At 48.7% G+C, this 21,576-nt stretch overlaps 1 protein-coding gene across 4 annotated transcripts in view; it reads left to right on the top strand.

Annotated features, from left to right (window-relative positions):
- HRH2 (histamine receptor H2) overlaps window positions 1–21,576 on the top strand; it is a 74,154-nt gene that overhangs the window by 25,062 nt on the left and 27,516 nt on the right. The window contains exon 4 of one of the 4 annotated variants that reach the window (XM_044229269.1): window positions 302–374. The exons of the other annotated variants lie outside the window; for them this stretch is intronic. Coding sequence (XP_044085204.1) covers window positions 302–329 — 28 coding nt within the window. The 3' untranslated portion in view covers window positions 330–374. Of the gene's footprint in view, window positions 1–301; window positions 375–21,576 lie in introns of those variants that run through there. 4 annotated transcript variants of the gene reach the window in all.

Genomic DNA, 21,576 nt, shown 5'->3' with positions numbered 1-21,576 from the left:
CACTCTCCATGGTGTGAGCCAGTCCCCGCCTGTCCATGGGGCTTCTGTTTCCTCATCTCATAGAGTGTGAGGTCTGTCCTCATCAGCCTGCCCTGCTCGCCTCCCAGGGTTGCCTGTTGCCCAGGCTCTACAGCCCCAGTGGGACACTTGTCTCCTCTTAGTAACTGAGCATCAGCCGTGAGAAAAGCTTGGACGGATGCCACAGCCCCACATCCTCTGGGTTCTGGTCCCTGTGGAGCATTGTGGGAGCAAAACTGTCCAGCCAAACCCCTGGGCCTCATGTCCCCTCTGGTCCTTGCAGCAGCCAGGTGTGGAGTGTCCTGCCATAGACTTGGGTCCCGGGCCCTCCACCCCTCCACTGCCAGCCTTCTGGAACAAGCCTCATTGCTCCTGCCTCCAGCCTCCTAACCTTGAGACTCTCCCTCTCAAATCCATCCTCCAAACCACCCAGCAATGTCTCTCCAAAATGGAGATCTGGAGCCTTCCACATCCGGCCCTGATGGGTAAGGCCCCCTCTGACCATGTCGTTCCCTATTCCCTCCCTCATTCAGGAAGCAGCCTCGAGCACAAAGCTAAGTTAGATCAAGAAGCAAATAAAGAACAAAGCACAGGGAGTAGACCCCGCTGAAGGCCGTTGACACGATTCATCCTAGTCACATGTGGCGCTTCCCCACTGCTCTTACCTGTGCAACCCATGGTGGAGAGGCTGCCTTCACCCCTAATCCCTAGGGAACTCTATTCAATAAGCACTTAGCAATGCCAGCCAGCGCTCCTCGGACACCCACTAGGGGCCCGCTGTACACGTTTGCCATTGTTTCCATGTACAGTCCCTCTGTGGGGCTCCCATCCCCACCCTTGTGCTGGGTGCTAAGGGTGCAAAGGGAAACAAAGCAAGCTCCCCCCCACCCCACCCCACGCATCGGTCTCGCCACCTAGCTGCAGCTCGGTGCAGCACATCCCAAAGATTGAAGCCCCGTGTGCTGGGTGCCCAGAGGAGGCTGTGTGGGACCCAGGGAGTCCAGCCCTGGGAGCAGACCTCCCAGCTGAGCCTTAAAGGCAGATGGGAAAGACCTTTGTCATCCAGGGTGTCTCTGGACCCTTTGGACTTGTGACCTCATTTCACTTTCCCCACAACCCTATGCTTGTTTAATCTCCACTTCACAGCTGGGGAAACTGAGGCTCAGAAAAGAGAAGTATATTACCCAAGTGACGCAAGCTAGGGAGTCAGCTGAAGCCATGTTCTGAGCAACAATAGAAAGAGCAGCCCCTCCCCCCGACTGGCTGTTCCCTGGGTGCTGGGCACACTGTGGACCCGGAATGAACACCTCTTCTTCCGGTCTTCACAGCCACCCTAGGAGGGGACTGTGAGGCTGAGGTCTGCCGAGAGGCTGTGCCTGCCTGGGTCACACACAGCAGCCACAGAACCAGGACACGCATGCTCTGGGTGGCCGTGGCCGTGGCCGTGGCCATGCTCTGCCCTCCAGGCCCTGGAGACAGTGAGCAGAGGGGTTGGGCAGACCAGGGTGGTGAATCAGTTGGACGGGTGGGGGCCTAAGGGCTGAAGGAGGCCACAAAAGCCAGAGATTGATTTTCACACTGAGACTGCCAGGGCCATCAAGTGGCCCTCTGTAAGGTTGTCTCCCCGCTTCCCTGATGACCGATAGCCCTGTCCTTTCTGCTTTCCGGCTGGGGACAAAACTCAGCCTTGACCTGACCGCAGGCCCTTATCACTGCTGGGGTCAGGGGAGGACAAGGGCGGGGGATGGTGGAGGTGTGCTCTGAGTACAGAAATCTGAAGGGCCTAACTGGGCTTGCCCTTGGGACAGGGTGGGGCCCAGTCAGGGGTGAGGTGGCGCCAGCCAAGGGGAGACTCTAGGAGAGAGTGTGGCCCTTGGCACATGTCCGGCAGTGCACCCACCTGGGCCCCACTCAGTGACCTCCACTGCTCCTGCTGGATATCGGTCTGCGTTCATTTCCTAGGGCTGCTGTAATCCTTGGTGGCCGAAAAGAAGGCAGACAGATTCTCTCACAGTCTGGGAAGTCAGTAGTCTGAGATCATGGTGCTGGCAGCGCTGGTCGCTCCTGGGGCCTCAGGGAAGACTCCATTTCCATGCCTTTCCCAGCTCCCGGGCTGCCTGCTCCCCTTGGCTCGTGAGCTCTCTCTCACATCTTGCCCCTCTTATTTCCTTTGTCACAACTCCTTCTCCCATCCATAGTCAAATCTCCATCTACTCTCTTAGAAGGGCTCTTGTCACTATATTTAGGGACCACCAGGATGATCCAGGATCGCCTCCCCATCCCACTTTCCTGAACATAACCAGATCTACTGACTCCTTTTTATGCCAAAGAAGAAAATGTGCTCAGGTTCTAGCAATGAGAATGTGGACATCCCTGAGGACCGTGTTCAGCGACCCCAAGTCCCAGCGCCTCTTGTCGTTAGACGCCCTACCCTCCTCCTGATCTGTTTCTTGCCAACATCCCCCATCCCACACCCACCCTCCACCCACTTCTGTCACAGCCAGAACAGACCACCCAGAGCCCAGGATCCTCAAGCACTCAGTAAGGATTTACTGTATGCCCAGCCCTGCTGGGGGCACAGCGGTGAGTGGATCAGAGGCTCTCCTCCCTGAGGGATGATAGTCTAGGGCAATGGTTCCCAAAGTGTGGGCCCCAAGTCAGCTGCAGGCTTCCAGAAGCAAAGTTTGGCCAGCCTCGGACCACATAGCCTCAAACGTGGCAAAGCAAGGATTCCAGCCCAAGCCTGTCTGACCCTAAAGCTTGGGGTCTTTCTATAGTAAAACACAGTCTGGACTCCACTGTCTGGACTTAAATGGAGTCCAGACTCGGTGGTAGTCCCATCGACACCAGGTGAGGGAACTAAGATCACTGGGAAGCGGGAAGCAGGTGATCTATCCGAGACCCAACATAAGCTCAGGAGGGGCTGGAGATAGACCCAGTACTTGGACCCATGCCCAGGGCCCTTGGGTCCTTTTCCCACCCGCTGGCTTGCTCTGGGTTATCTCCCAGGGCAGGGAGATAATATTTATAAGCGCCTGAAGTATCAGCAGCCTCTCGTGGGTGTGGCACTTCCTCATTCCTGCAGAGTGTGTGGAGGCTGGAGCCAGAGTTCTGGAAAGACCCTGGGAGAAGAGGCAAGGTGCCCCCACCCCTCCGCCAGCGTTCCCCCCCAGAGGTCCCATGGCAGGGGTCCACCCGACCCCTCCTAACTGCTCTCCTGCCTTCTGCAGCTACAAAGTGGGTTTCCACATGGAAGTGGGACCATGCGCTGTCCCTCCTGATGCTCTCAGAATAAAACACCAAGTTCTAATCCTGACCTCCCAGGAGGGAGGTCCCCTTGCCTCAGCCCAGACTGTCTAATTCCCCTTGATGCATTCTCTGTGTTTCAGGCCTGCACCCTCCCCCAGAGGGGTACGCTCCCCATGGGCAGGCCCGTGCCTGTGCTGTTAACAGGATAGGCACACTAACACTGTTGAATGAATGCATAAGTGAATATCTAGTTTTAGTTCCCCAAAAGCCCTAAGAAGTGCATAATACTGCCTCTACTTGAGATCAGGAAACCAAAACCCAGTGAGGGAAGTTCCAGCAACTAGCAGGAGCTCAGAAATCCCTGGTTCCCTTTCCTAATTCAGACATCACAGTGGGCTTCCCTCCAGATAGTGGTGTCGGGGCAGGGCTCAGGACAGAATCCAACCGCAGGCTCTGAATCGGTCTTGGAGAGGGAAGAGGCCCCTTCCCCGAACAGGACTGCAGCCCCTTCCACTGGCTATGTTACCCACCAGCCCAGATAGGGGAGGTGACTTGGGCAAGGACACAGAAATTAAGCTTCCGAGTGGGGTGGGGGTCCACAGTTCTGACAACCTGATGCTGGCCTTTAGGGCTCCACAGTTGGTCTGGCCAGATGTTGGGGGCATAGGGGAGTGTGGGGCTGACGTCATTGGCTGCTCCAAGCCCAGGCTCTGCAGGTGGGCCCCGGAGCCCAGCACACACATTTCCTAAGAAGGAGTGCTGCTCAGGCAGGAAGTTCCCCATAGCTTACCCCGCTAAGAGCCCAGATTTGCTCTCCTGTATCATCCGGGTTCTAAAGTAGTCTAACCTTTTGCCACACTGATTCCAACCTCTCTTAATGGCCTTCATGGTGCTCTTTGCAAAGGTGGCTGGAGCAGCTCACACCCAACAAAGGGTCTTGGCAGGCCCCACTGCACTCTAGAATCCCACTGGCTGCTTTGTCACCTCTTCCCTCTGTGCCCGGCCATCACAGCATAAAGGCTCTTGGGGTGTTCTCCTGTTTCCGGGGTGGAACTAGGGAGCCCCAGTATGAGTCCTGCCCCACCACTGCTTAGGGGTTGGTGTGGGTTTATTTCTGGGCTCTCTATTCTGGATCCATTGATCTCTGTGTCTATTTTTATGCCAATGTCATACTATTTTGATTGCTATAGCTTAGCAGTGTAGTTTGAAATCAAAGGAGTGTCATACCTCCAGCCTTGTTTTCTTCCTCAAGATGGCTTTGGTTAGAGAAAGTCTTGTGGTTCCACACAAATTTGAGGATTCTTTCTTCTAGTTCTGTTAAAAAGCCATTGGAATTCTGTTACAGATTGCATTGCATCTGTACCTTGCCTAGGGTAGTATGGACATTTTAACAATATTAATTCTATCTATCCATGAGCATGGACTATCTTTCCATTTATTTGTGTCTTCTTTACTTTCTTTTGTCAATGTTTTATAGTTTTCAGGGTGAAGATATTTCATCATCTTGCTTAAATTTATTCCTAGGTATTTTATTCTTTTTGAGGCAGTTATCAGATTGTTTTGTTTACTTTTTTAGAAGATTTTATTTATTTATTTAAGAGAGCGAGGAGAGAGAGTGCATGCAAGTACGGGGAGGGGAAGAGGGAGAGGCAGAGAATCCCAAGCAGACACCACACTGAGCACGGAGCCCAGCTCGGGGATCCATCTCACCACCCATGAGATCATGACATGAGCTGAAACTAAGAGTGGGACACTTAACTGATGGAGCCACCCAGGCGCCCCTAAGGAGGCTGTTTTCTTAATTTTTCTTTCTGTACTTCATTATTACTGTATAGAAATGTGACAGATTTTTGTATATTTATTTTCTATCCTGTGACTTTACTGAATTCATTTTTATCAGGTTTTTGGTGGAGTCTTAAAAGTTTTCTGTATAGCGTATCATGTCCTCTGCAAGAAGTGACAGTTTTACTCTTCCCTTCCAATTTGTATGCCTTTAATTTCTTCTATTCTTGCCAACTCCTCAGCTAGGACTTCCAATATGATGTTGAATAAAAATAGCAAGAGTGGGCATCCTTGTCTTGTTCCTGATCTTAAAGGAACAGCTTTCAGCTTTTTACTGTTGGGTAGGATGTAAGCTGTGGGTTTGTCATATATGGCCTTTAATATGTTGAGATACGTTCTTCATATCCCCACTTTGTTGAGAGTTTTGGTTTTTTTTTAAATCATAAATGGATATTGAATTTTGTCACATGCTTTTTCTGCATCTATTGAGATGATCATATGATTTTTCTACCTTTTCCTGTTAAAGTGATGTATCCTCATTGATGATGATGAATCATGCTTCTTCCCTGGAATGAATAAATCCCACTTGATCATAGTGTACGGTTCTTTTAATGTATTATTGAATTGGATTTGCTAATATTTTGTTGACAGTTTTTGCATCTATGTTTATCAAAGATATTGGCCTGTAATTATGTGCGTGTGTGCTTGCGTGCATGTGTGCATGCACTTTCAGTGTCCTGGTCTGGTTTTGGATCAGGGTAATGTTGGGCTTAACATGGGTCTGGAAGCATTCCCACCTTTTCACTTTTTTGGAAGCATTTGAGAGGGATAAGTATTAAATCTTTGAATGTTTGGTAGAATTCACCAGTGAAGCTGTGTAGTTTTGGACTTTTGTTTGTTGGGAGGTTTTTGGGGGTAGAGGGTAGTTTTTGATTACTGATTCAATCCCTTTAATAATTGGTAAAGTAATTGGTCTATTCAGATTTTCTGTTTCTTCAGGGTTTTTATTTTATTTTATTTACTTATTTGACAGAAAGAGGGAGCACACAATGGGGGGAGCAGCAGGCAGAGGGAGAGGGGGAAGCAGGCTTCTTGCTGAGGAGGAGAGCCCGATGCGGGGCTCAATCCTGAGACCCCAGGATCATGACCTGAGCTAAAGGCAGATGCTTAACTAACTGAGCCACCCAGGCGCCCCCATGATTCAGTTTTGGAAGATTGTATGTTCCTAGGAATTTATCCATTTCTTCCAGTTTGTCCAATTTGTTGGTATATAATTATTCTTGGCAATCTCTTACAATCCTTTGTATTTCTATGCTATCAGTTGTAACTTATCTTCTTCCATTTTTGATTTCACTTATTTGAGCCTTTTCCCTTCTTCTCTTAATTATCTAGCAAAAGTTTGTCCATTTTGTTTATCTTTTCAAAGAACCAGCTCTTATTTTATCTATCTTTTCTACTTTTTATTAAAGTCTATTTCATTTATTTCTGTTCTGATCTTTATATTTCCTTCCTTCTACTAACTTTGGGCTTCATTTGTTCTTTTTCTAATTTCTTAAGTGTAAGTTTAGATTATTTATTTGGGATTTTTCTTCTTTTGGGGGGTAAGCCTGTATCCCTATTAATTTCCCTCGTAGAACTGTTTTTGCTGCATCTCCTAGATTTTGGATTGTTTTGTTTCCATTTTCATTTGTCTCAAGGTTTTTGTTTTTTTTTTTTTTAATTTCCCCTTTGATTTCATTGACCCACTGGCTGTTTTGTTTAATCTTCACATATTTGTAATTTTTTCCAGTTTTCTTCTTTGTAATTAATTTCTAATTTCACACCACTGTGGTCAGAAAAGATGCTTGGTGTGATTTTTGGCCTTTCTCTTCCCCTCCCCCTTCAAATTTTTGTTTAAATTCTAGTTAGTTAACATATAGTATAATATTCATCAGGAGTAGAATTTAGTGATTTGTCACTTAAATGCAGCACCCAGCTCATCACCACAAGCACCCTCCTTAACCATCACTCATTTAGTCCATACCCCTGCGCACCTCCCCTCCAATCTTCAGTTTATTCTCTATCATTAAGAGTAATTTCAATCTCCTTAAATTTATTGAGACTTATTTTATGGCTTAACATGTAATCTAACCTGGACAATGTTCCATATGTACTTGAAGAGTATGTGTGTTCTACTGTTTGAAGATAGAATATTCCATATATATCTTTTAAATTCACCTGGTCTAATGTGTCATTTAAGGCCAATGTTTCCTTAATGATTTTGTGTCTGGACGTTCTATCCATTGAAGAAAGGGGGGTATTAATGTCCCCTGCTATTACTGTATTACTGTCCATTTCTCCCTGTGGGTCTGTTAGTATTTGCTTTATATATTTAGGTGCTCCTGTGTTGGCACACAAATATTTACAAATATTATCATCTTTTTGGGTTGACCCCTTTATCATGATATAATACTCTTCTTTGTCTTCTCTTATCATTTTTGCTTTAAAGTCTATTTTGTCTGGGGCACCTGACTGGCTCAGTTGGTTAAGTGTCCAACTCTTGTTGTTGGCTCAGGTCATGATCCCAGAGTCTTGAGATCGAGCCCCACATCAGGCTCCATCCTGGCTCTGTCACCTGCTTAAGATTTTCTCTCTCTCCATTTGCCCCTTCACACTCCCCACTCATGCATACATGCTCTCTCTCTCTAAAATAAAAATAAAATAAAATCTATTTTGTTTGATATAGTTAAACCAGATTTCTTTCCATTCCCATGGAATATCGTTGTTCATTCCTTCACTTTCCATCTGTGCGTGTCCTTATATCTGAAGTGAGTCTCTTGTAGATAGTGAATATATTTGTCTTATTTTTATCCTTTCAGTCACTCTGTGTTTTTTGATTGGAAAATTTAGTCCACTTACTCTTAATTAGTGTTAAGTATGTACTTACTGCCATTTCATCAGAAAACATCTATGTTTTCTGGAACATAGTTCCTCTATGTTTTTTGTTTTTTTTCTCCTTGGTCTCTTCCTTCGTGGTTTGATGACTTTATTTAGGGTTAATTTTAGATTCCTTTCTTGTTATGTTTTGTGTATGTATTATAAGGTTTTTGCTTTGTGGTTACCATGAAATTCATGTAGAGCAGTGTGTGTGTGTGTGTGTGTGTGTGTGTGTGTAGATATATATATATATATCTTATTTAAGTTGATAACTTAAATTTGAATGCAGTGTAAAAACTCTATTCCCCCCATGTTTTGTGATTTTCATGTTATATTTACATTCTTTAATTTTGGTATCCCTTAGCTAATCATTAAGAGTTTTAGTTAATTTTATTGCTTTTATCTTTTAACCTTTATATTAGCTTTATAAGTGGTTAATCTACTACCTTTACCGGTGAAATTTTTACTGTCATATGTTTTCTTGTTATTAGTTAGTGCCTTTTCTTTTCAGCTTGAAGAAATCCCTTTAACATTTCATGTAAGGCCACTTTAGTGGTGATGAATTCCTTTAGACTTTGCTTGTCTGGAAAACTCTTTATCTCTCTTGCAATTCCAAATGATAACCTTGCCAAGTAGAGTATTCTTGGTTAGAAGTATTTTTCCTTTCAACACTTTGAATATATGATGCCACTCTCTTCTGGCCTGCAAAGTTTCTGCTGAAAAGTCAGCTTATGGTCTTAGAGGGGTTCCCTGTATGCAAGAAGTTTTTTGGTTTTGTTTTTTTTTTTCTCTTACTGCCTTTAAAATTCTCTGTTTAACTTTTGACATTTTAATTATAATGTGTCTTAATGTGATTCTCTTTGGTTTCATCTTATTTAGAACTCTTTGGACAAGTGTGCCTGAGTGGCTCAGTCAGTGAAGCATCTACCTTTTCAGCTCAGGTCATGATCCCAGGGTTCTGGGATCGAGACCCACATTGGGCTCCCTGCTCCTCAGGGAGCCTACTTCTCACTCTCCCTCTGCCTGCCACTCCACCTGCCTGTACCCTTTCTCTCTCTCTCTCTCTCTCTGATAAATATAAAATAGTTCATTTTAAAATAAAAATTTTATTTAAAAAAAAAAAAAAAGAAGAAGAAGAAGAAGAACTCTTTGGACTTCCTGGACTAGATGTTTGCTTCTGTCCTCAGGATAGAGAAGTTTTCAGCCATTATTTCTTCAAATAAGATTTTTGCCCCCTTTTTTCTTTTCCTTCTGGGACCCCTATAAAGCAAATGTTATACTGTTTGATGATCTTCCCTAAGTCCCTTAAGCTATCTTCACTTTTTAAAATTCTTTTTTCTTTTTGCTGCTCTGGGTGAGTTCCACTGCTCTGTGTTCCAGGTCATTGGCCCATTCAACTGCTTCATCTGATCTGCTGTTGGGCCCCTCTCATGTATTTTTCAGTTCCATTATTGTATTCTTGAGCTCTGTGACTTCTGTTTGGTACCTTCTTACATTTTCTGTTTCCTTGTTGAAGTTCTCAGTGTTCATCCATGCTTATAAGATGAGTGAGAATCTTCATGACCATTACCTTGAACTCTTGAATAGGTTACTATTTCTGTTTCATTAAGATCTTTTTCTGAGATTTTGTCTTGTTCTTTTATTTGGAACATATTCCTCTCTTTCCTCATTTTGCTTGCCTCTTTGTGTTGGTTTCTATGTATTAGTCAAAAGAACTACCTCCTTAGTCCTGAAAAAGTGGCCTTGTGCAGGAGATGAACCTTATCATTCAACCTTGCCCTAGCTCTTATTGTTCTTCAAGCCTTTGTGACTGAGTAGTGTGATTTATTCTTGAGCGACCACTGTGGTTGTGTGTGCCAAGACCTGCCAGTGTTCCAAAGAGAGAAATCACAGGCAGCACCTACTTTTGGTCCAATTGGAAGCCAGAGCCTCAGGTAGCAACTTTCTAAGTATGCAAATGTATATAGTCTTGTAGGACTGCAGTTGTTGACCTTGCTGGCATCCAGACCAGGAAATTTGGAGGTGTCCTGTGGGCAACTTTGGAAAAATCAGGGCTTCAGGCAAATGTATAAGCGCTTTCCTAAGAGATGCCAGTGAGCTTTGTGAAGGCCAAGGGAAGGCTCAAAGACGCTATTTCCCTGGCTGTATTCCCTCCAAGTGCCTCTGTAGCCTCTGGATATCCAGCAAACCCGAAACCTGTCCCTCAGATTGAAGTTCCCGGATAAGTAGAGGGGTCTTTTTCAGAGGCAGACTGGGGCTGTGTTTCAGTCTGCTTTCTGTGCAGTGCGCTGAGTGTGACAGCCTGCCCAGAACTTTCTAATTGCTATGATCACAGGGGGCCCATAAACACAAGCACCTCTAGCCACAAGGGCCAGGTGATCAGCGCTGTCCCCTGTGTGGACTGCCCTCGCCAACCATCTTCAGTGAGGCTGTTGGAGAGTGCTGAGGCCCGGGCATGCCCATGGCTCTAGGGAGGCCGAGAAAGAGGGTTGGGGGACAGGTACACCCAAGGCTTTAGCAAAGCTGTGTCTGTGCGTACTGACCCATACTAGCAAGGTAGAGGTAAAGTGCAAAAGTGCTGCCCACCAGCACCTCCATCCCCAAAGAAAGTCCTAACTGACCTCTGCCCCTCTGGTAAATGCACCTTCTCCACGTATAACCCAGTCACCTCTCAAACTGCTGACTTCCCGCTGGTCCCAGGATGGGCAAGTCTGCACATGAGCCCCTCGGAAGGAATACCTCAGATCCCCACAGACCCTCCTCTCTCTTCAGTGCAGATACCAAGGGTTGGGGGGGTGCAGTGTGGGACACAAACCCGTCTCTCCTCAGAGAGAGATTACGACCCAGAAGATCTCTCTTTATTGTGAATTATCCCACCAGGGTTATGGTTTTTGGCAAGATTGTGTCTCCATCTTTCCTACCTGTCTTGATGTGACCCTTTTACCCCTTGCTGTGGAGGGAAATGTTCCACTACTTTTCCATTCTTTTTCGGCAGGAACTGTTCCATGTGTAACTATAGACTAGGTGTGTCCAGGGGCGGTGATTTCAGGGGCTTCCTATGCTGCTGTCTTGGACTGTCTTCAATCTTCCTTCCTTCCATGGAACAGTTTTATTGAGATATGCTCCACATACCATGCAATTCAGCCATTTCAGCGTACAATTCACTGGGTTTTGGTATATTCACAAAGTTGTGCCACCATCACCACAACCAATTTTAGATCATTTTCATCACCCCCAAAAGAAACCCTGTAGCCTTCTGTGATCACCTCCCAAACCCTGATTCCTGCCTGACCTCTACCAAGCAAACACTAATCTATCTTCTCTCTACAGATTTGCCTATTCTGGACTCTCCATATAATATGTGGTCTTTGGTGACCTGCTTTTTCACTTAGAGTAATGTTGCCTAAGTTCTTTTTTTCTGCTTTTTCTTCCTTTCTTTCTTCCATTCACTTTGTTTTCTTTTCTTCCCTGTTTCTTCTTTCCTCCCCTCCTCCATCCATGGTCGGATTTCTCCTTCACAGAACCCTTGGGCTTTATGGAAGCTTTGGGCCCTGGTGGGGAGCCCTAGGCATGAGACTATGTCATGGACTCCTCAGGTGCCCCTGTCCCTGCCTCCTGCCCAAGGGAGGCCCAGAACACTTTGCTTACATCTGCACAGCTCACACGTGTGTACAACTGCCAGGCAGAGCAGACAGGCTACAGCAAAGGGTTAATCCTTTTCATCTTCTGTCTCTGCGGAGAGTTTCAGGAATGAGATTCTCTTCCCACCCCTAAAGGGGAAGTCAGGGGAAGGAAAGCAGAGAGAGAGAGGAGGTGGGAAACCTTTTCCAGCCTTAAAAGTCACAGAGAATAAATAGTGGCCGCCCGGAATCACTTGAAAGGTAGAGAACTCCTCATTTAACTCCTTGGTGATTTTTGCCTTTGAACTCAGCTAGAGGATCCAGCTTCTGCCATCCCTCCTACCTCCCTCTGGCTTCATGCAGACCCCTGCCCCTGCTTGTTCCCCACCTTCACTATCCACTTCTTCTGCTGCAGATCTGATGGGACATATTTTGCCTTCTTAGAGGCTGTGATGGGAATAGAAGGGGAACTGTGCGTTTGGGGCCACTGCTATTAGTTTTGTACCCATTAAAAAAAGGGGGAGGTGAACACTCCAGGTGAATAAATTAGAGGAGGGCCCTTCTCCAGGGGATCCAGTCCCAGGGCACAGGGCTTGCCAAGCAGAAGGAGGCCTAGGTTTAAGCCCTGGTGTCCTTGTGCAGGGACAGTGAATGCCCTGCAGACTTTCCAGGCCCTCTGGGAAATTGCATGGCCTCGGGCAGGAATCAGCCAATCTTATCTGCAAAAAACCAGATAGTAAATAGTCTGGGCTTTGCAACCCATCTGTTCTCTCTTGCAGATCTACTCAGTTCTGCCCTTAGAGTGCGAAAGCAGCCTCAGACAGTACGTAAATGAATGGGGGTGGCTGTGTTCTAATAAGACTTTATTACACATGCTGAAATGGGAATTCCATATCATTTTCATCTGTTGTGAAATGTTATTCTTCTATTTATTTTCCCCCCACCATTTCAACAGAAATGGGTGGTAGGTTGGTTTTGGCCTGCAGGCTATAGTTTGCCAGCCCTTGATGTAGGGGAAAGAAAATGGGTGTCAATTTCAGCCCCAGCACTCTCTGGCTCTGTGACTTTGGCAAGGTGGCTTGCGCTCTCTGAGCCTCAGCTTGCTCATCTGCAAAATGGGGATAGAAATGCCTCCCCGTGTGGACAAGCAGTAAGTCTTAGCATCAGTTTATACAGAACACTGAGCACAGAGTAGATGCTTAGAAAGTGGTAGCCTGCCTGCCTGCCTTCCTTCCTTCCCCCCGTCGCTACAGGAGCAACTGGGAAGTTAAAGGCAGGCACTGGGGACTCATGTCGCAGCTGTGCCCCCAAATTGTTCAAGTCAGGCCCTGACCCCCGAGTCTCACATCTGTCCTCCGAAAATGAGGGACTTGGATCAGGCCCAAGGAACAGTTTCAACCCAAATTATATATAAATGCTTAACAAGAGAGAGAATTTATGCCAAACCCCCAATGTGTTTGTGTCAAGAATCTTCTGGCAAGGGCAGCAAAGACATGTTTTTCATATTAATAAATCGTTCTGAGTGCAGAGGCAAATTCAGTAAAATGTGTCCTTGTCACGCCCCAAGCTGTGAGTACACATGGGGGGTCCAAGCCAAGCAGGTGCGCCACAGGACTGCCAAGGGACCCCCGCCCTGGTGGATGAGGGACCTGGATTCCTTGCTGCCTGTGTATCACGTCTCTCTCCGAGTCCCAGTTTCCTCATCTGTCAGAGAGCTAAGACTTCTGGAGGCTGCCACGGCTCCTGAAGAAACAGCAGTGAGTCGCAGAGATCTCCGCTCTGGGGGCAGTTCGTGAAACCCATAGGGGCTGTTTGTGGTGGGGTCGGGGACAGGGGTGGGGTACACCTGAGACCCACTGTGGACTGAAGGGTGCCCATAGCCCCTGAGGCTCTCCTGGGATTCATGGATGACTTACTCTCCACTCAGAGATAGGAAGGAGGGAGCCTGGGGCGTTTGTCCCAGTTGGCTGAAGGGGTGGGTAGCTCTGGGGCGCACTGGCGGGTCTGCAGCTGCAGACTGATCAATGCAGAAGGTTGCAGCGTGCAGGGAGGGCTGCAGGCTTGGGCAGCACCTGCCCATGGATGGGACCCCAGCCTTCCTCCTTCCAGGACTGAACGACATGCCATTGTCACCCAGGGACCGGCATTCGGGGTGGGTGGCGAGACAGTCCCAATGCCCAGAGGATTCAGGGAACTTCCACAATGGAAGTGGAAGTGGAAGGAAAGTGGGAACTTCCCTTTCCACAATGACTTTGGAAACACAGTATTTATAAATACTGAAATTATTGTGGAAGGGGAACCAGAAGATTGAAAGTCAAGGAGAAACACCATTCCTGTTGCCATCTTATGCAATCCCTGAGATCATGGCTCTGTTCTCCCTTCGTGTTCTTCGTGAGCAGATGTGGCCTCAATATCATGGCCAAAAAGAGGTTCCACACTTGGGAGTTCTTCAGCAGGGCCACATGTCTCCTGTTTTAGGGGCTGCAAAGTCTTACTGAGTGACTGAGTCACTCGTCCTTTACCAAGGGCACACTCCCCTGCAGGGCTTTGGATGGGAGAGAAAGGGACACTCCTGGAGACCCTAGAAGAGCAAGGAGGGGTACAGACACATGTGATGGGTGCTCAGACCCCGTTGGTGTGGGGGCTGGGCTGGGAGGGCAGAGAAAGCCTCCTGGAACGGGCGACATCTCAGCTGACCCCCGAAGGCCAGTAGGTAGTTTCTAAGCTGAGGAGCAGAGGGGCCATTCTGGACAAAGGAACATGGGGAGAGGGGTGCCCTCATAGGGAATGAGATGCCATTTAGTGCTGTGGTCTGTCGAGAGAGCGCTGAGCCGACCTCCCCATTTTTGTTGGCTGGTTGACCTTGAGCAAGTCCTTCCCTCTCTAAAACTGTGCTCCCATCTGAAAAGTGGGGCTCGTCCTTACAACACCTCCACCGCAGGCTGGAGAAGAAGCAAGGCTGTTAATGCATGTGGCTGGACAGCAGCCTATGGAGCAGCCCTGAGCCTGCACAGGTGGAAGATTCTTTGTTTTGTTCTGCTCAGGGTGCCCGTGGACCACCATTTCACGATGGTGGAGAGAAGCGTATACTTTCCAGGTCAGGGAGCTCGGTCACATCCAGCTGGAAACACAGTGACTTTGGAAGTTGAACCAACTCAAAACAAGATTCTCTCCACTCCCTGCCCATCTCCTTCCCTCTCGGGTAAGCCTTCCCAGAGGCTGTCTGACTCCCATGGCGTCCTCTGGACCACAATAGACCTGTCACGCCAGTTTCTCCATCCCTGGTGTTTGTGGCATGGTTGGGCCCAGGGACACATCACCTGCTCCCGGGCTCTCCCTGGCACTGCTGAGGACCAACCACATCCTCTCGGGGGCTTTGGCCTCTGCTGCAGGCCCCCAGACTCGTTAGACTCCCCCAGCAGGCAGGCCTCAAAGCCCAGCCACATGCTGGGGCTCCCTGTAGATCCATGAGATTTGTGGGACCTCTTGCACCCCCTGTGAAGCAGAGGAGTTGGGGTATAATTAGGCTGAAGCCTCCTCTTTGCCTTGTCTGCAGAGGCCCCTTCTTGTCCTGGCTTCCACTAAGGATAGGGCATAAGCCCCTGTGCTTTCAGCCCCCCGACACTCATCCTCCAGTGACCCCCCCACTTCAATTCCAATCTGAGTTATGACCCCAAAGGAGAGTGATGGGGGGGGTCCACTCTACTACCTTGCCAAGCAAGCCCTTGACATCTCAAAATAGTATCTCAGGTGAGACGTCACACACCTGGCACACTGGCCTGCCTTTAACAACCAATTACCTGGTGACAGTGACTAGTCACTACCACGGCTCTGGGAGCAGTTGAGCTTGCTGGAGTCAGACAGACCTTGGGCACATTACCTAACCTCTCCACGCCTCAGTTTCTTGGTCTGTAAAATGCGGGTGTTGCCAGGACCCACTTCAGAAGGTTGTAAGGATTAAAGGAGACAATAAATGTCAAGTCCAGAGAACCGTGCCTGGCACATGGGGGGTGGTCCCCAGTGAACACCAGGCCATCGCAGTTTGCTTGGTGGGGTGGCGGGGGAATGCATGAGGAGCCACATGGTTGATTGAAATGTTTCCCAATTGCACTTTGCTGTGGTCTTCAGATTTTTTTGCTATTATAAGCAACCCTGTAATGAACATCTCCATGCAGAGAACACTCTGTTTCTTTCAGATTATTTCCCTAGAAACTGAATTTCTGGGAACAGAATTACTGGTAGAAGGGGAGGGACACTTTAAGCTTTTTTTTGTCACCCTTTGCCTAGTTGTTTTCTAGACAGGCTGCCAGGCTTCCCTGCCACCGACCACACTGGAAGGTATCACTTCCTCGAAACCAAGTCAGGAGAGCATCCTGGAAGGGTTGTAAGAGACGCTGCTGGCTAGGGCAAGGCATAGATGCACGGCTTTTTCAGATGGGCAGAGGGGACAGGGAAGAGCTGAAAATCTTTGAAAGGACTGAGAAGGACATCAAAGAGGGGACAGCCTGACACACATCCACGTCCTCAGCCGTTCAGATCAAATAAGTCAGCCTGAAGAGACCACCAGCGTGTTGATACAGGGAGCTGAGCCCAGGATGCTGCACCTGATAGCACCCAAACATGGGGATGTGGCAGGCCTGCCTGAGCCTCAGTTTCCCCATCTGTAAAGTGGGCATGACATTTCACCTGCCTCACAGAAGTGGGACAGAATGGGTGATCGGAAATGACTTTGAGGATTGACTCGGGTGCCAGGGTTCCTTTTTGGTAAGCAGCCCCTGGGCTACGTGAGCAGGGGCTTTGGGGTTTTCTTAGGTTTACCAAACGTTCTATACTTTCAAGGAGAGGATTGGGCAAGCCATCCAGTCGCATGGGGATCACTGGAGGGTTTGAGCTGCAGGGCAGGGGAGCACAAGCCTGGGGCTGGGATGAACTGAGTGTGACCCAAATTGCATGGGTGACGCCTGGGCTCCCCAAGCTGCTTTGCATACAGGAAAGGATCAGGGTGGGTAGGACATCTCCAGCTTCGCAGCTGGGCCACATGGGGCTCCTTCAAGGCTCTACCACTTACCCACTGTGGGTCTCTGGGCAAGTGACCCAAGTTCTCTGGGCCCAGACTTCATCTATTAGTGCTAAGAACTCAAATTGTGTGTGTCATACGCGTGCTGTGTAGTTCAGTATTGAGTGCCTGATGCGTGAGTACTGTCCTCACTTTTTTATTTGGCAATTCCAGTGCAGCCCCAGGAACCGGATGATGTGGAGGCAGGGGAGGGGGTTGAGTGGAAGTAGGGCCCCCCACGCCCTCACGCAACAAGCCCAATGCACTGTAACATACCCAGCTCCCCTTATTGGCTGTGTGACCTCAGGCAGATTTCTCCCCTTTCCGTGCCTCAGTGTTCTCCTCCATCAAATGGGGAAAATCCTAGCACTTCCCCCATGGGGTTTGCATGTGGCTTAACTGAGCTCAGACTCACAAAATGCTGAGAACCAGAACGCAGAAGGCACTATCATTTGGTTGCCCTCTGGGCTCAGGGCACAGGCTTTGGACCAAAGAGACATGGCAAGAACCCCATTCCTCTACCCACCAACTCTGCAACCTTGGTCAGGTCACTTAATTCCACGAAGGTCTCCTCCCCTCATCCGTCAAGATGTGAGCAGTGCCCATGTGGCAGGCCAAGACCTGACGCCTGAAATGCTCAACATGACTGGAGATCGAGGGTCTTCAAGAGAACACCCATGAAAATGGCCCGGACCCGCACCCTGCAGCCTTGGCTGTCCCCGTCTGTGTGAGCACCTGTGACAAAGGGTCACACTCCCTCCCCACCAGCCACCCTATCCCTGGCAGTCACTCAGGTACAATCTCACTGACCCACGTAGGTGTGAGATCACGGAGAAGGGCCAGTCCAGGCCACAAGCTGAGACTGTTCCTCGGCTGATTACTGACACTCGAGCTCCGTAGCCTCCAGCATCACTCCAGGGCCTGCCAGGTTGCTGGCAAACCCGTCCAGCAGGCCTTTCCCGTTCCAGCTATAGAACCCCTTTCTGTCTCCTCTCCCACTGCATCCTCAGGCTCCTTTCGCTCCAGATGAACTAGACAGCCCAGGCTGCCCTCTCTGCCTGAAGAGACACCCACCCCTTACTGACATCCTCATTCAATTTCCACTCATTGCCCCAGGCCCAACTCAAAGGCCACCTGCTCCGCGGAACTTCCCTTGATCCCCGGGGCCAGAAATGGTTCTGTGCCCACCATCTTGCCCAGGCACACCCACACACACTCGGGCCCTAGCTCACACTCACTTGCCCATCCGTATACGTGTGTTCACGTTCATAGCTACTCACAGCTGTGAGTTACCGGAGACCAGCGACCTTTCCCTGACCATCGCCACGTCTCTCATTTTAACCTCGGTCCTGTTCTGTCCAATTCATTTCGCCTGTCCTCAGAAAGAAGCAGGCCACAGTGGCAAGGTGTGTACGTGGGAGCCAAGAGCTGTTGTTTCCTATTTGAGTTTTGTTATTGAGTGGCCTGGGCACATCACTTAACCCCCAGAGCCTCAGTTTCTTGGTCTGTGAAATGGGACTCGTCTTATAGCACCACCGTGAGGGTTAACTAGAAAAAGGATGCCACACAGCCCACTCAGGACCTAGCACGTGAGCGCTCGGTAAACACCAGTTCCTATCGACCATGTACTCATTCACCAGTACAGTGCAGGATGCCTGCTCTGTGCCAGGCCCCTCACGACTGCCAGAGTCATAGCCGACGCCTCCCTCACTGAGCTCCCAGAGCGGTCCCAGGCATTCAGCATTCAGGGACGGGTGTCCCGAGATGTCCCTAATCATTAAGATCCCTTTGATGAGCCCAAAGCTTTCGGACCCTCACCATCTGGTTCCTTTGTCATGAGGGAAATATTAAAAGGGGTCAATGGCTTATGACTGTCACCTCCAGATCTCAGCTACATCCCAGGGAGTTCCGGGGTGCCTTTCTTAGATAAATTTCACCTTCTCTGGAAATGAACACAGTGTGTGTACAAAACTCCAGGAGGAAGCCTCCGCCCAGTTCACCGTGATACCTACTGCTGAAGGACAAAAGACCTCGCCACTAGCCCTTGGAAACAGATGCTGCTGTAGGCAAACCCTCTGTGTCTGCTTCCAGAAGATTCTGAGTAGGGCTGAAAAATTAATTTCTTTCATGAGCGGAGGCCTGAAGTTGGGTCATCCCCGCGTATCGGGCGGTATCAGTTTGTGATAGAAAACAAGGATATGTGGAAATGACACTGATTGACGTCTGGGTAGTCCCGTGTCCTCGTAGCTTATTCCAGAACAACCAGAAAATAAGCCTGGCCCTGAGAAGAGGGTCACCCCTGACTTTGACAAAAGCTTAAGGCAGGGGAAAGAGCCCTGGTGGGTTATGGCGGGCTCCCCGCGTACGAGAGAGCCTCTTCTCCTTTCTCTTCTCCTCTACTTCCTTTTCCCCATAAAGAAGTTTCGGTGACCCAGTTCCCAGGATGTAGGCAAAGCCGACACGTGGCAGTAACGGTTCTGCTGTGTGGTTGGGCACAGAAATGGGTTCGGAGATCAGCCCAGATCCTCAACACACAGTCCCTCAACTTCCAGCTCTTAGGGAGCCTGAGGAACAAACAGCCAGTGGCCACGCCTATTGCAGGAATCAAGGGGGAAGGAGGAGGAACCTTCCTCTTCCAGCCCTTTCACTGGGATCATCCCCATTTTACAGATGAAGACAGGGACTTGAGACAGAGATGGAGTTGTCCTGAGACCCAAAAGCAGGGGAATGAGGAAGGCTCAAACCACACTCAGGACTCCTGGTCCCAAAGCTCGTGCTTTCTCCATCCCCCCAGCACATGGTGAGTCTCAGAGTTGCTGGCTAAAATGGTCAGCCTCCCTCACGGCCCCTCCCGGGGTTCCTGTCCACAAGGCTTTTCCCAGCCAGCAGCAAGGAGGTGGATATAGAAATAAAGGCAGCATGAGTCACCACACACAGTTTCTGATGATCTGTGAATTGGGGAAGTCAGAACATGGGAGATTCACTACTGAAGCTGGGATTGGTTGAGCTTTTCATGTTCACACACATGACTGAACACCTACTAGAAACTTGGACAGTGGGGCTGAAGATGAAAGGTCCAGCGCCTGCCTTTAGTCTGGGAGACAGACAAGTCAAGTGAGAGTTAACCCCAGGAGGACAGTGCCTCGGTGCTGTAAGAGCTGGGAGGGGCTCCACGATCCTGGGAAGCCTCAGAGACAGCTTCCCATGGAAGGTGATGCTCGAGCAGAACCTTGAAACAGAAGTAGAAGTTGATTGTCAGCAAAGAACATAAAGACATCTCTAGCAATGGGACACGGGCAAAAGCACTCATGGAAGTGATGGCAGGTTCGGTGTGTGTGTGGTCCTTGGTACTCTATTCAGGAGGCAGAAGTGGTGAAGAGCACTGACACTCGTTACCTGTAGTCCTCACAGCAGTCCTGTGAGGATGCTGTTACAGACTTGTTTCACAGAGGAGAAAACCGAGGTTCAGAGAGGGCCTGAGCAAGGCTTCCTATAGAGAGAGTAGTGCTGAAACTGGAACTGGACCACGGGTGGCTGAATATATTCTAACACCCTCAATGTGAAAAGATGAGATTCAGATTCAAATTCAGATTCTAGGCGTATTATAATCAGAATACTGTTGACTGCCAGGATCAGAAACCCAGTGGAAAGAGGCTGGAAGGGGGTTGCTTGGGTGACTCAGTTGGTTAAGCATTCAGCTCTTTATTATGGCTCAGATCACGATCTCCGGGTCACGAGATTGAGCCCCGCATCAGGCTCTGCACTGGACGTAGAGCCTGCTTAAGATTCTCTCTCTCGGGGCACCTGAGTGGCTCAGTGGTTAAGCCTCTGCCTCTGGCTCAGTCATGATCCCCGGGTCCTGGGATCAAGCCCCGCATCTGCCTCTCTGCTCAGCAGGGAACCTGCTTCCCCTTTTCTCTGCCTGCCTTTCTGCCTACTTTTGATCTCTGTCTGTCAAATAAATAAAATCTTAAAAAAAAAAAAAAAGATTCTCTCTCTCTCCCTCTACCCCATCCACCACACTCATACACATGTGAACTTGCTCTTGCTCTCAAAAAATAAATAAATAAAATAAAGAGGCTGGGATTGGTGGAGGTGGGGAACTGGCTCTTAAAACTAAAGAAAACAAGGGTGCCTGGGTGGCTCAGTGGGTTAAGCCTCGGCCTTCAGCCCAGATCCTGATCTCAGGGTCCTGGGATCGAGTCCCACATTGGGCTCTCTGCTTAGCAGGGAGCTTGCTTTCTGCCCCCCACCCCGCCTGCCTCTCTGCCTACTTGTAATCTCTCTCTCTGTCAAATAAATAAATAAAATCTTAAAAAAAAATACTGAAGAAAACAAGGGAAGCTTCAAGCATGGCTGGATCCAAATGTGCAAATGTCATCAGAAATGTGCCTTTCTCCAGCTTTCAACTCAGTTTTACACTGTATTCACCTTATTCTCAGAGTCTCAGTGGTGCCACCAGCAGCTCCAAGCTTATATCTTACCGTCTTAGCAACTCCAGTGGAAAATGTATCTCTTTCCTACTGTTCCAACAAAAAAGTTTCAGACTTTCATTGGCTGGGTGGGTCCTATGTCTGACTCTGTGCCTGCACCTGGAGCCAGGGCAAAGAATAAGAGGTCAACCCCACCTTGCTCATGTGGGCAACGAGCGAGGAAGGCTGGATTCCAAAGAATCAAAGTGCTATTACCAAGAGAAGGGGAATAGATAATGGGAAGGTGAAAATGACAGTTGTTTACCATAAGCACTTACTGTGTGGCAAAACCCATATTTTGTGCTCTTGAGAACCCCCATTAACATCCCCCAGCTTCCAGATTTAGGGCTCGGCAGGATGCACCATGGGGCTATGAAGGGGGCCAAAGAATATTAAACCTATAAAAATATTGGTATCTCTAGACTCTATAATGTAATAGAGTCTACACAGTATTAGAATTTAG

Source organism: Neovison vison, chromosome 1 (assembly GCF_020171115.1).
Source record: "Neovison vison isolate M4711 chromosome 1, ASM_NN_V1, whole genome shotgun sequence".
Lineage (NCBI taxonomy): Eukaryota > Metazoa > Chordata > Mammalia > Carnivora > Mustelidae > Neogale > Neogale vison.
Note: the sequence above shows the minus strand (reverse complement) of the source record. Positions and strands in the feature narration are given on the sequence as shown.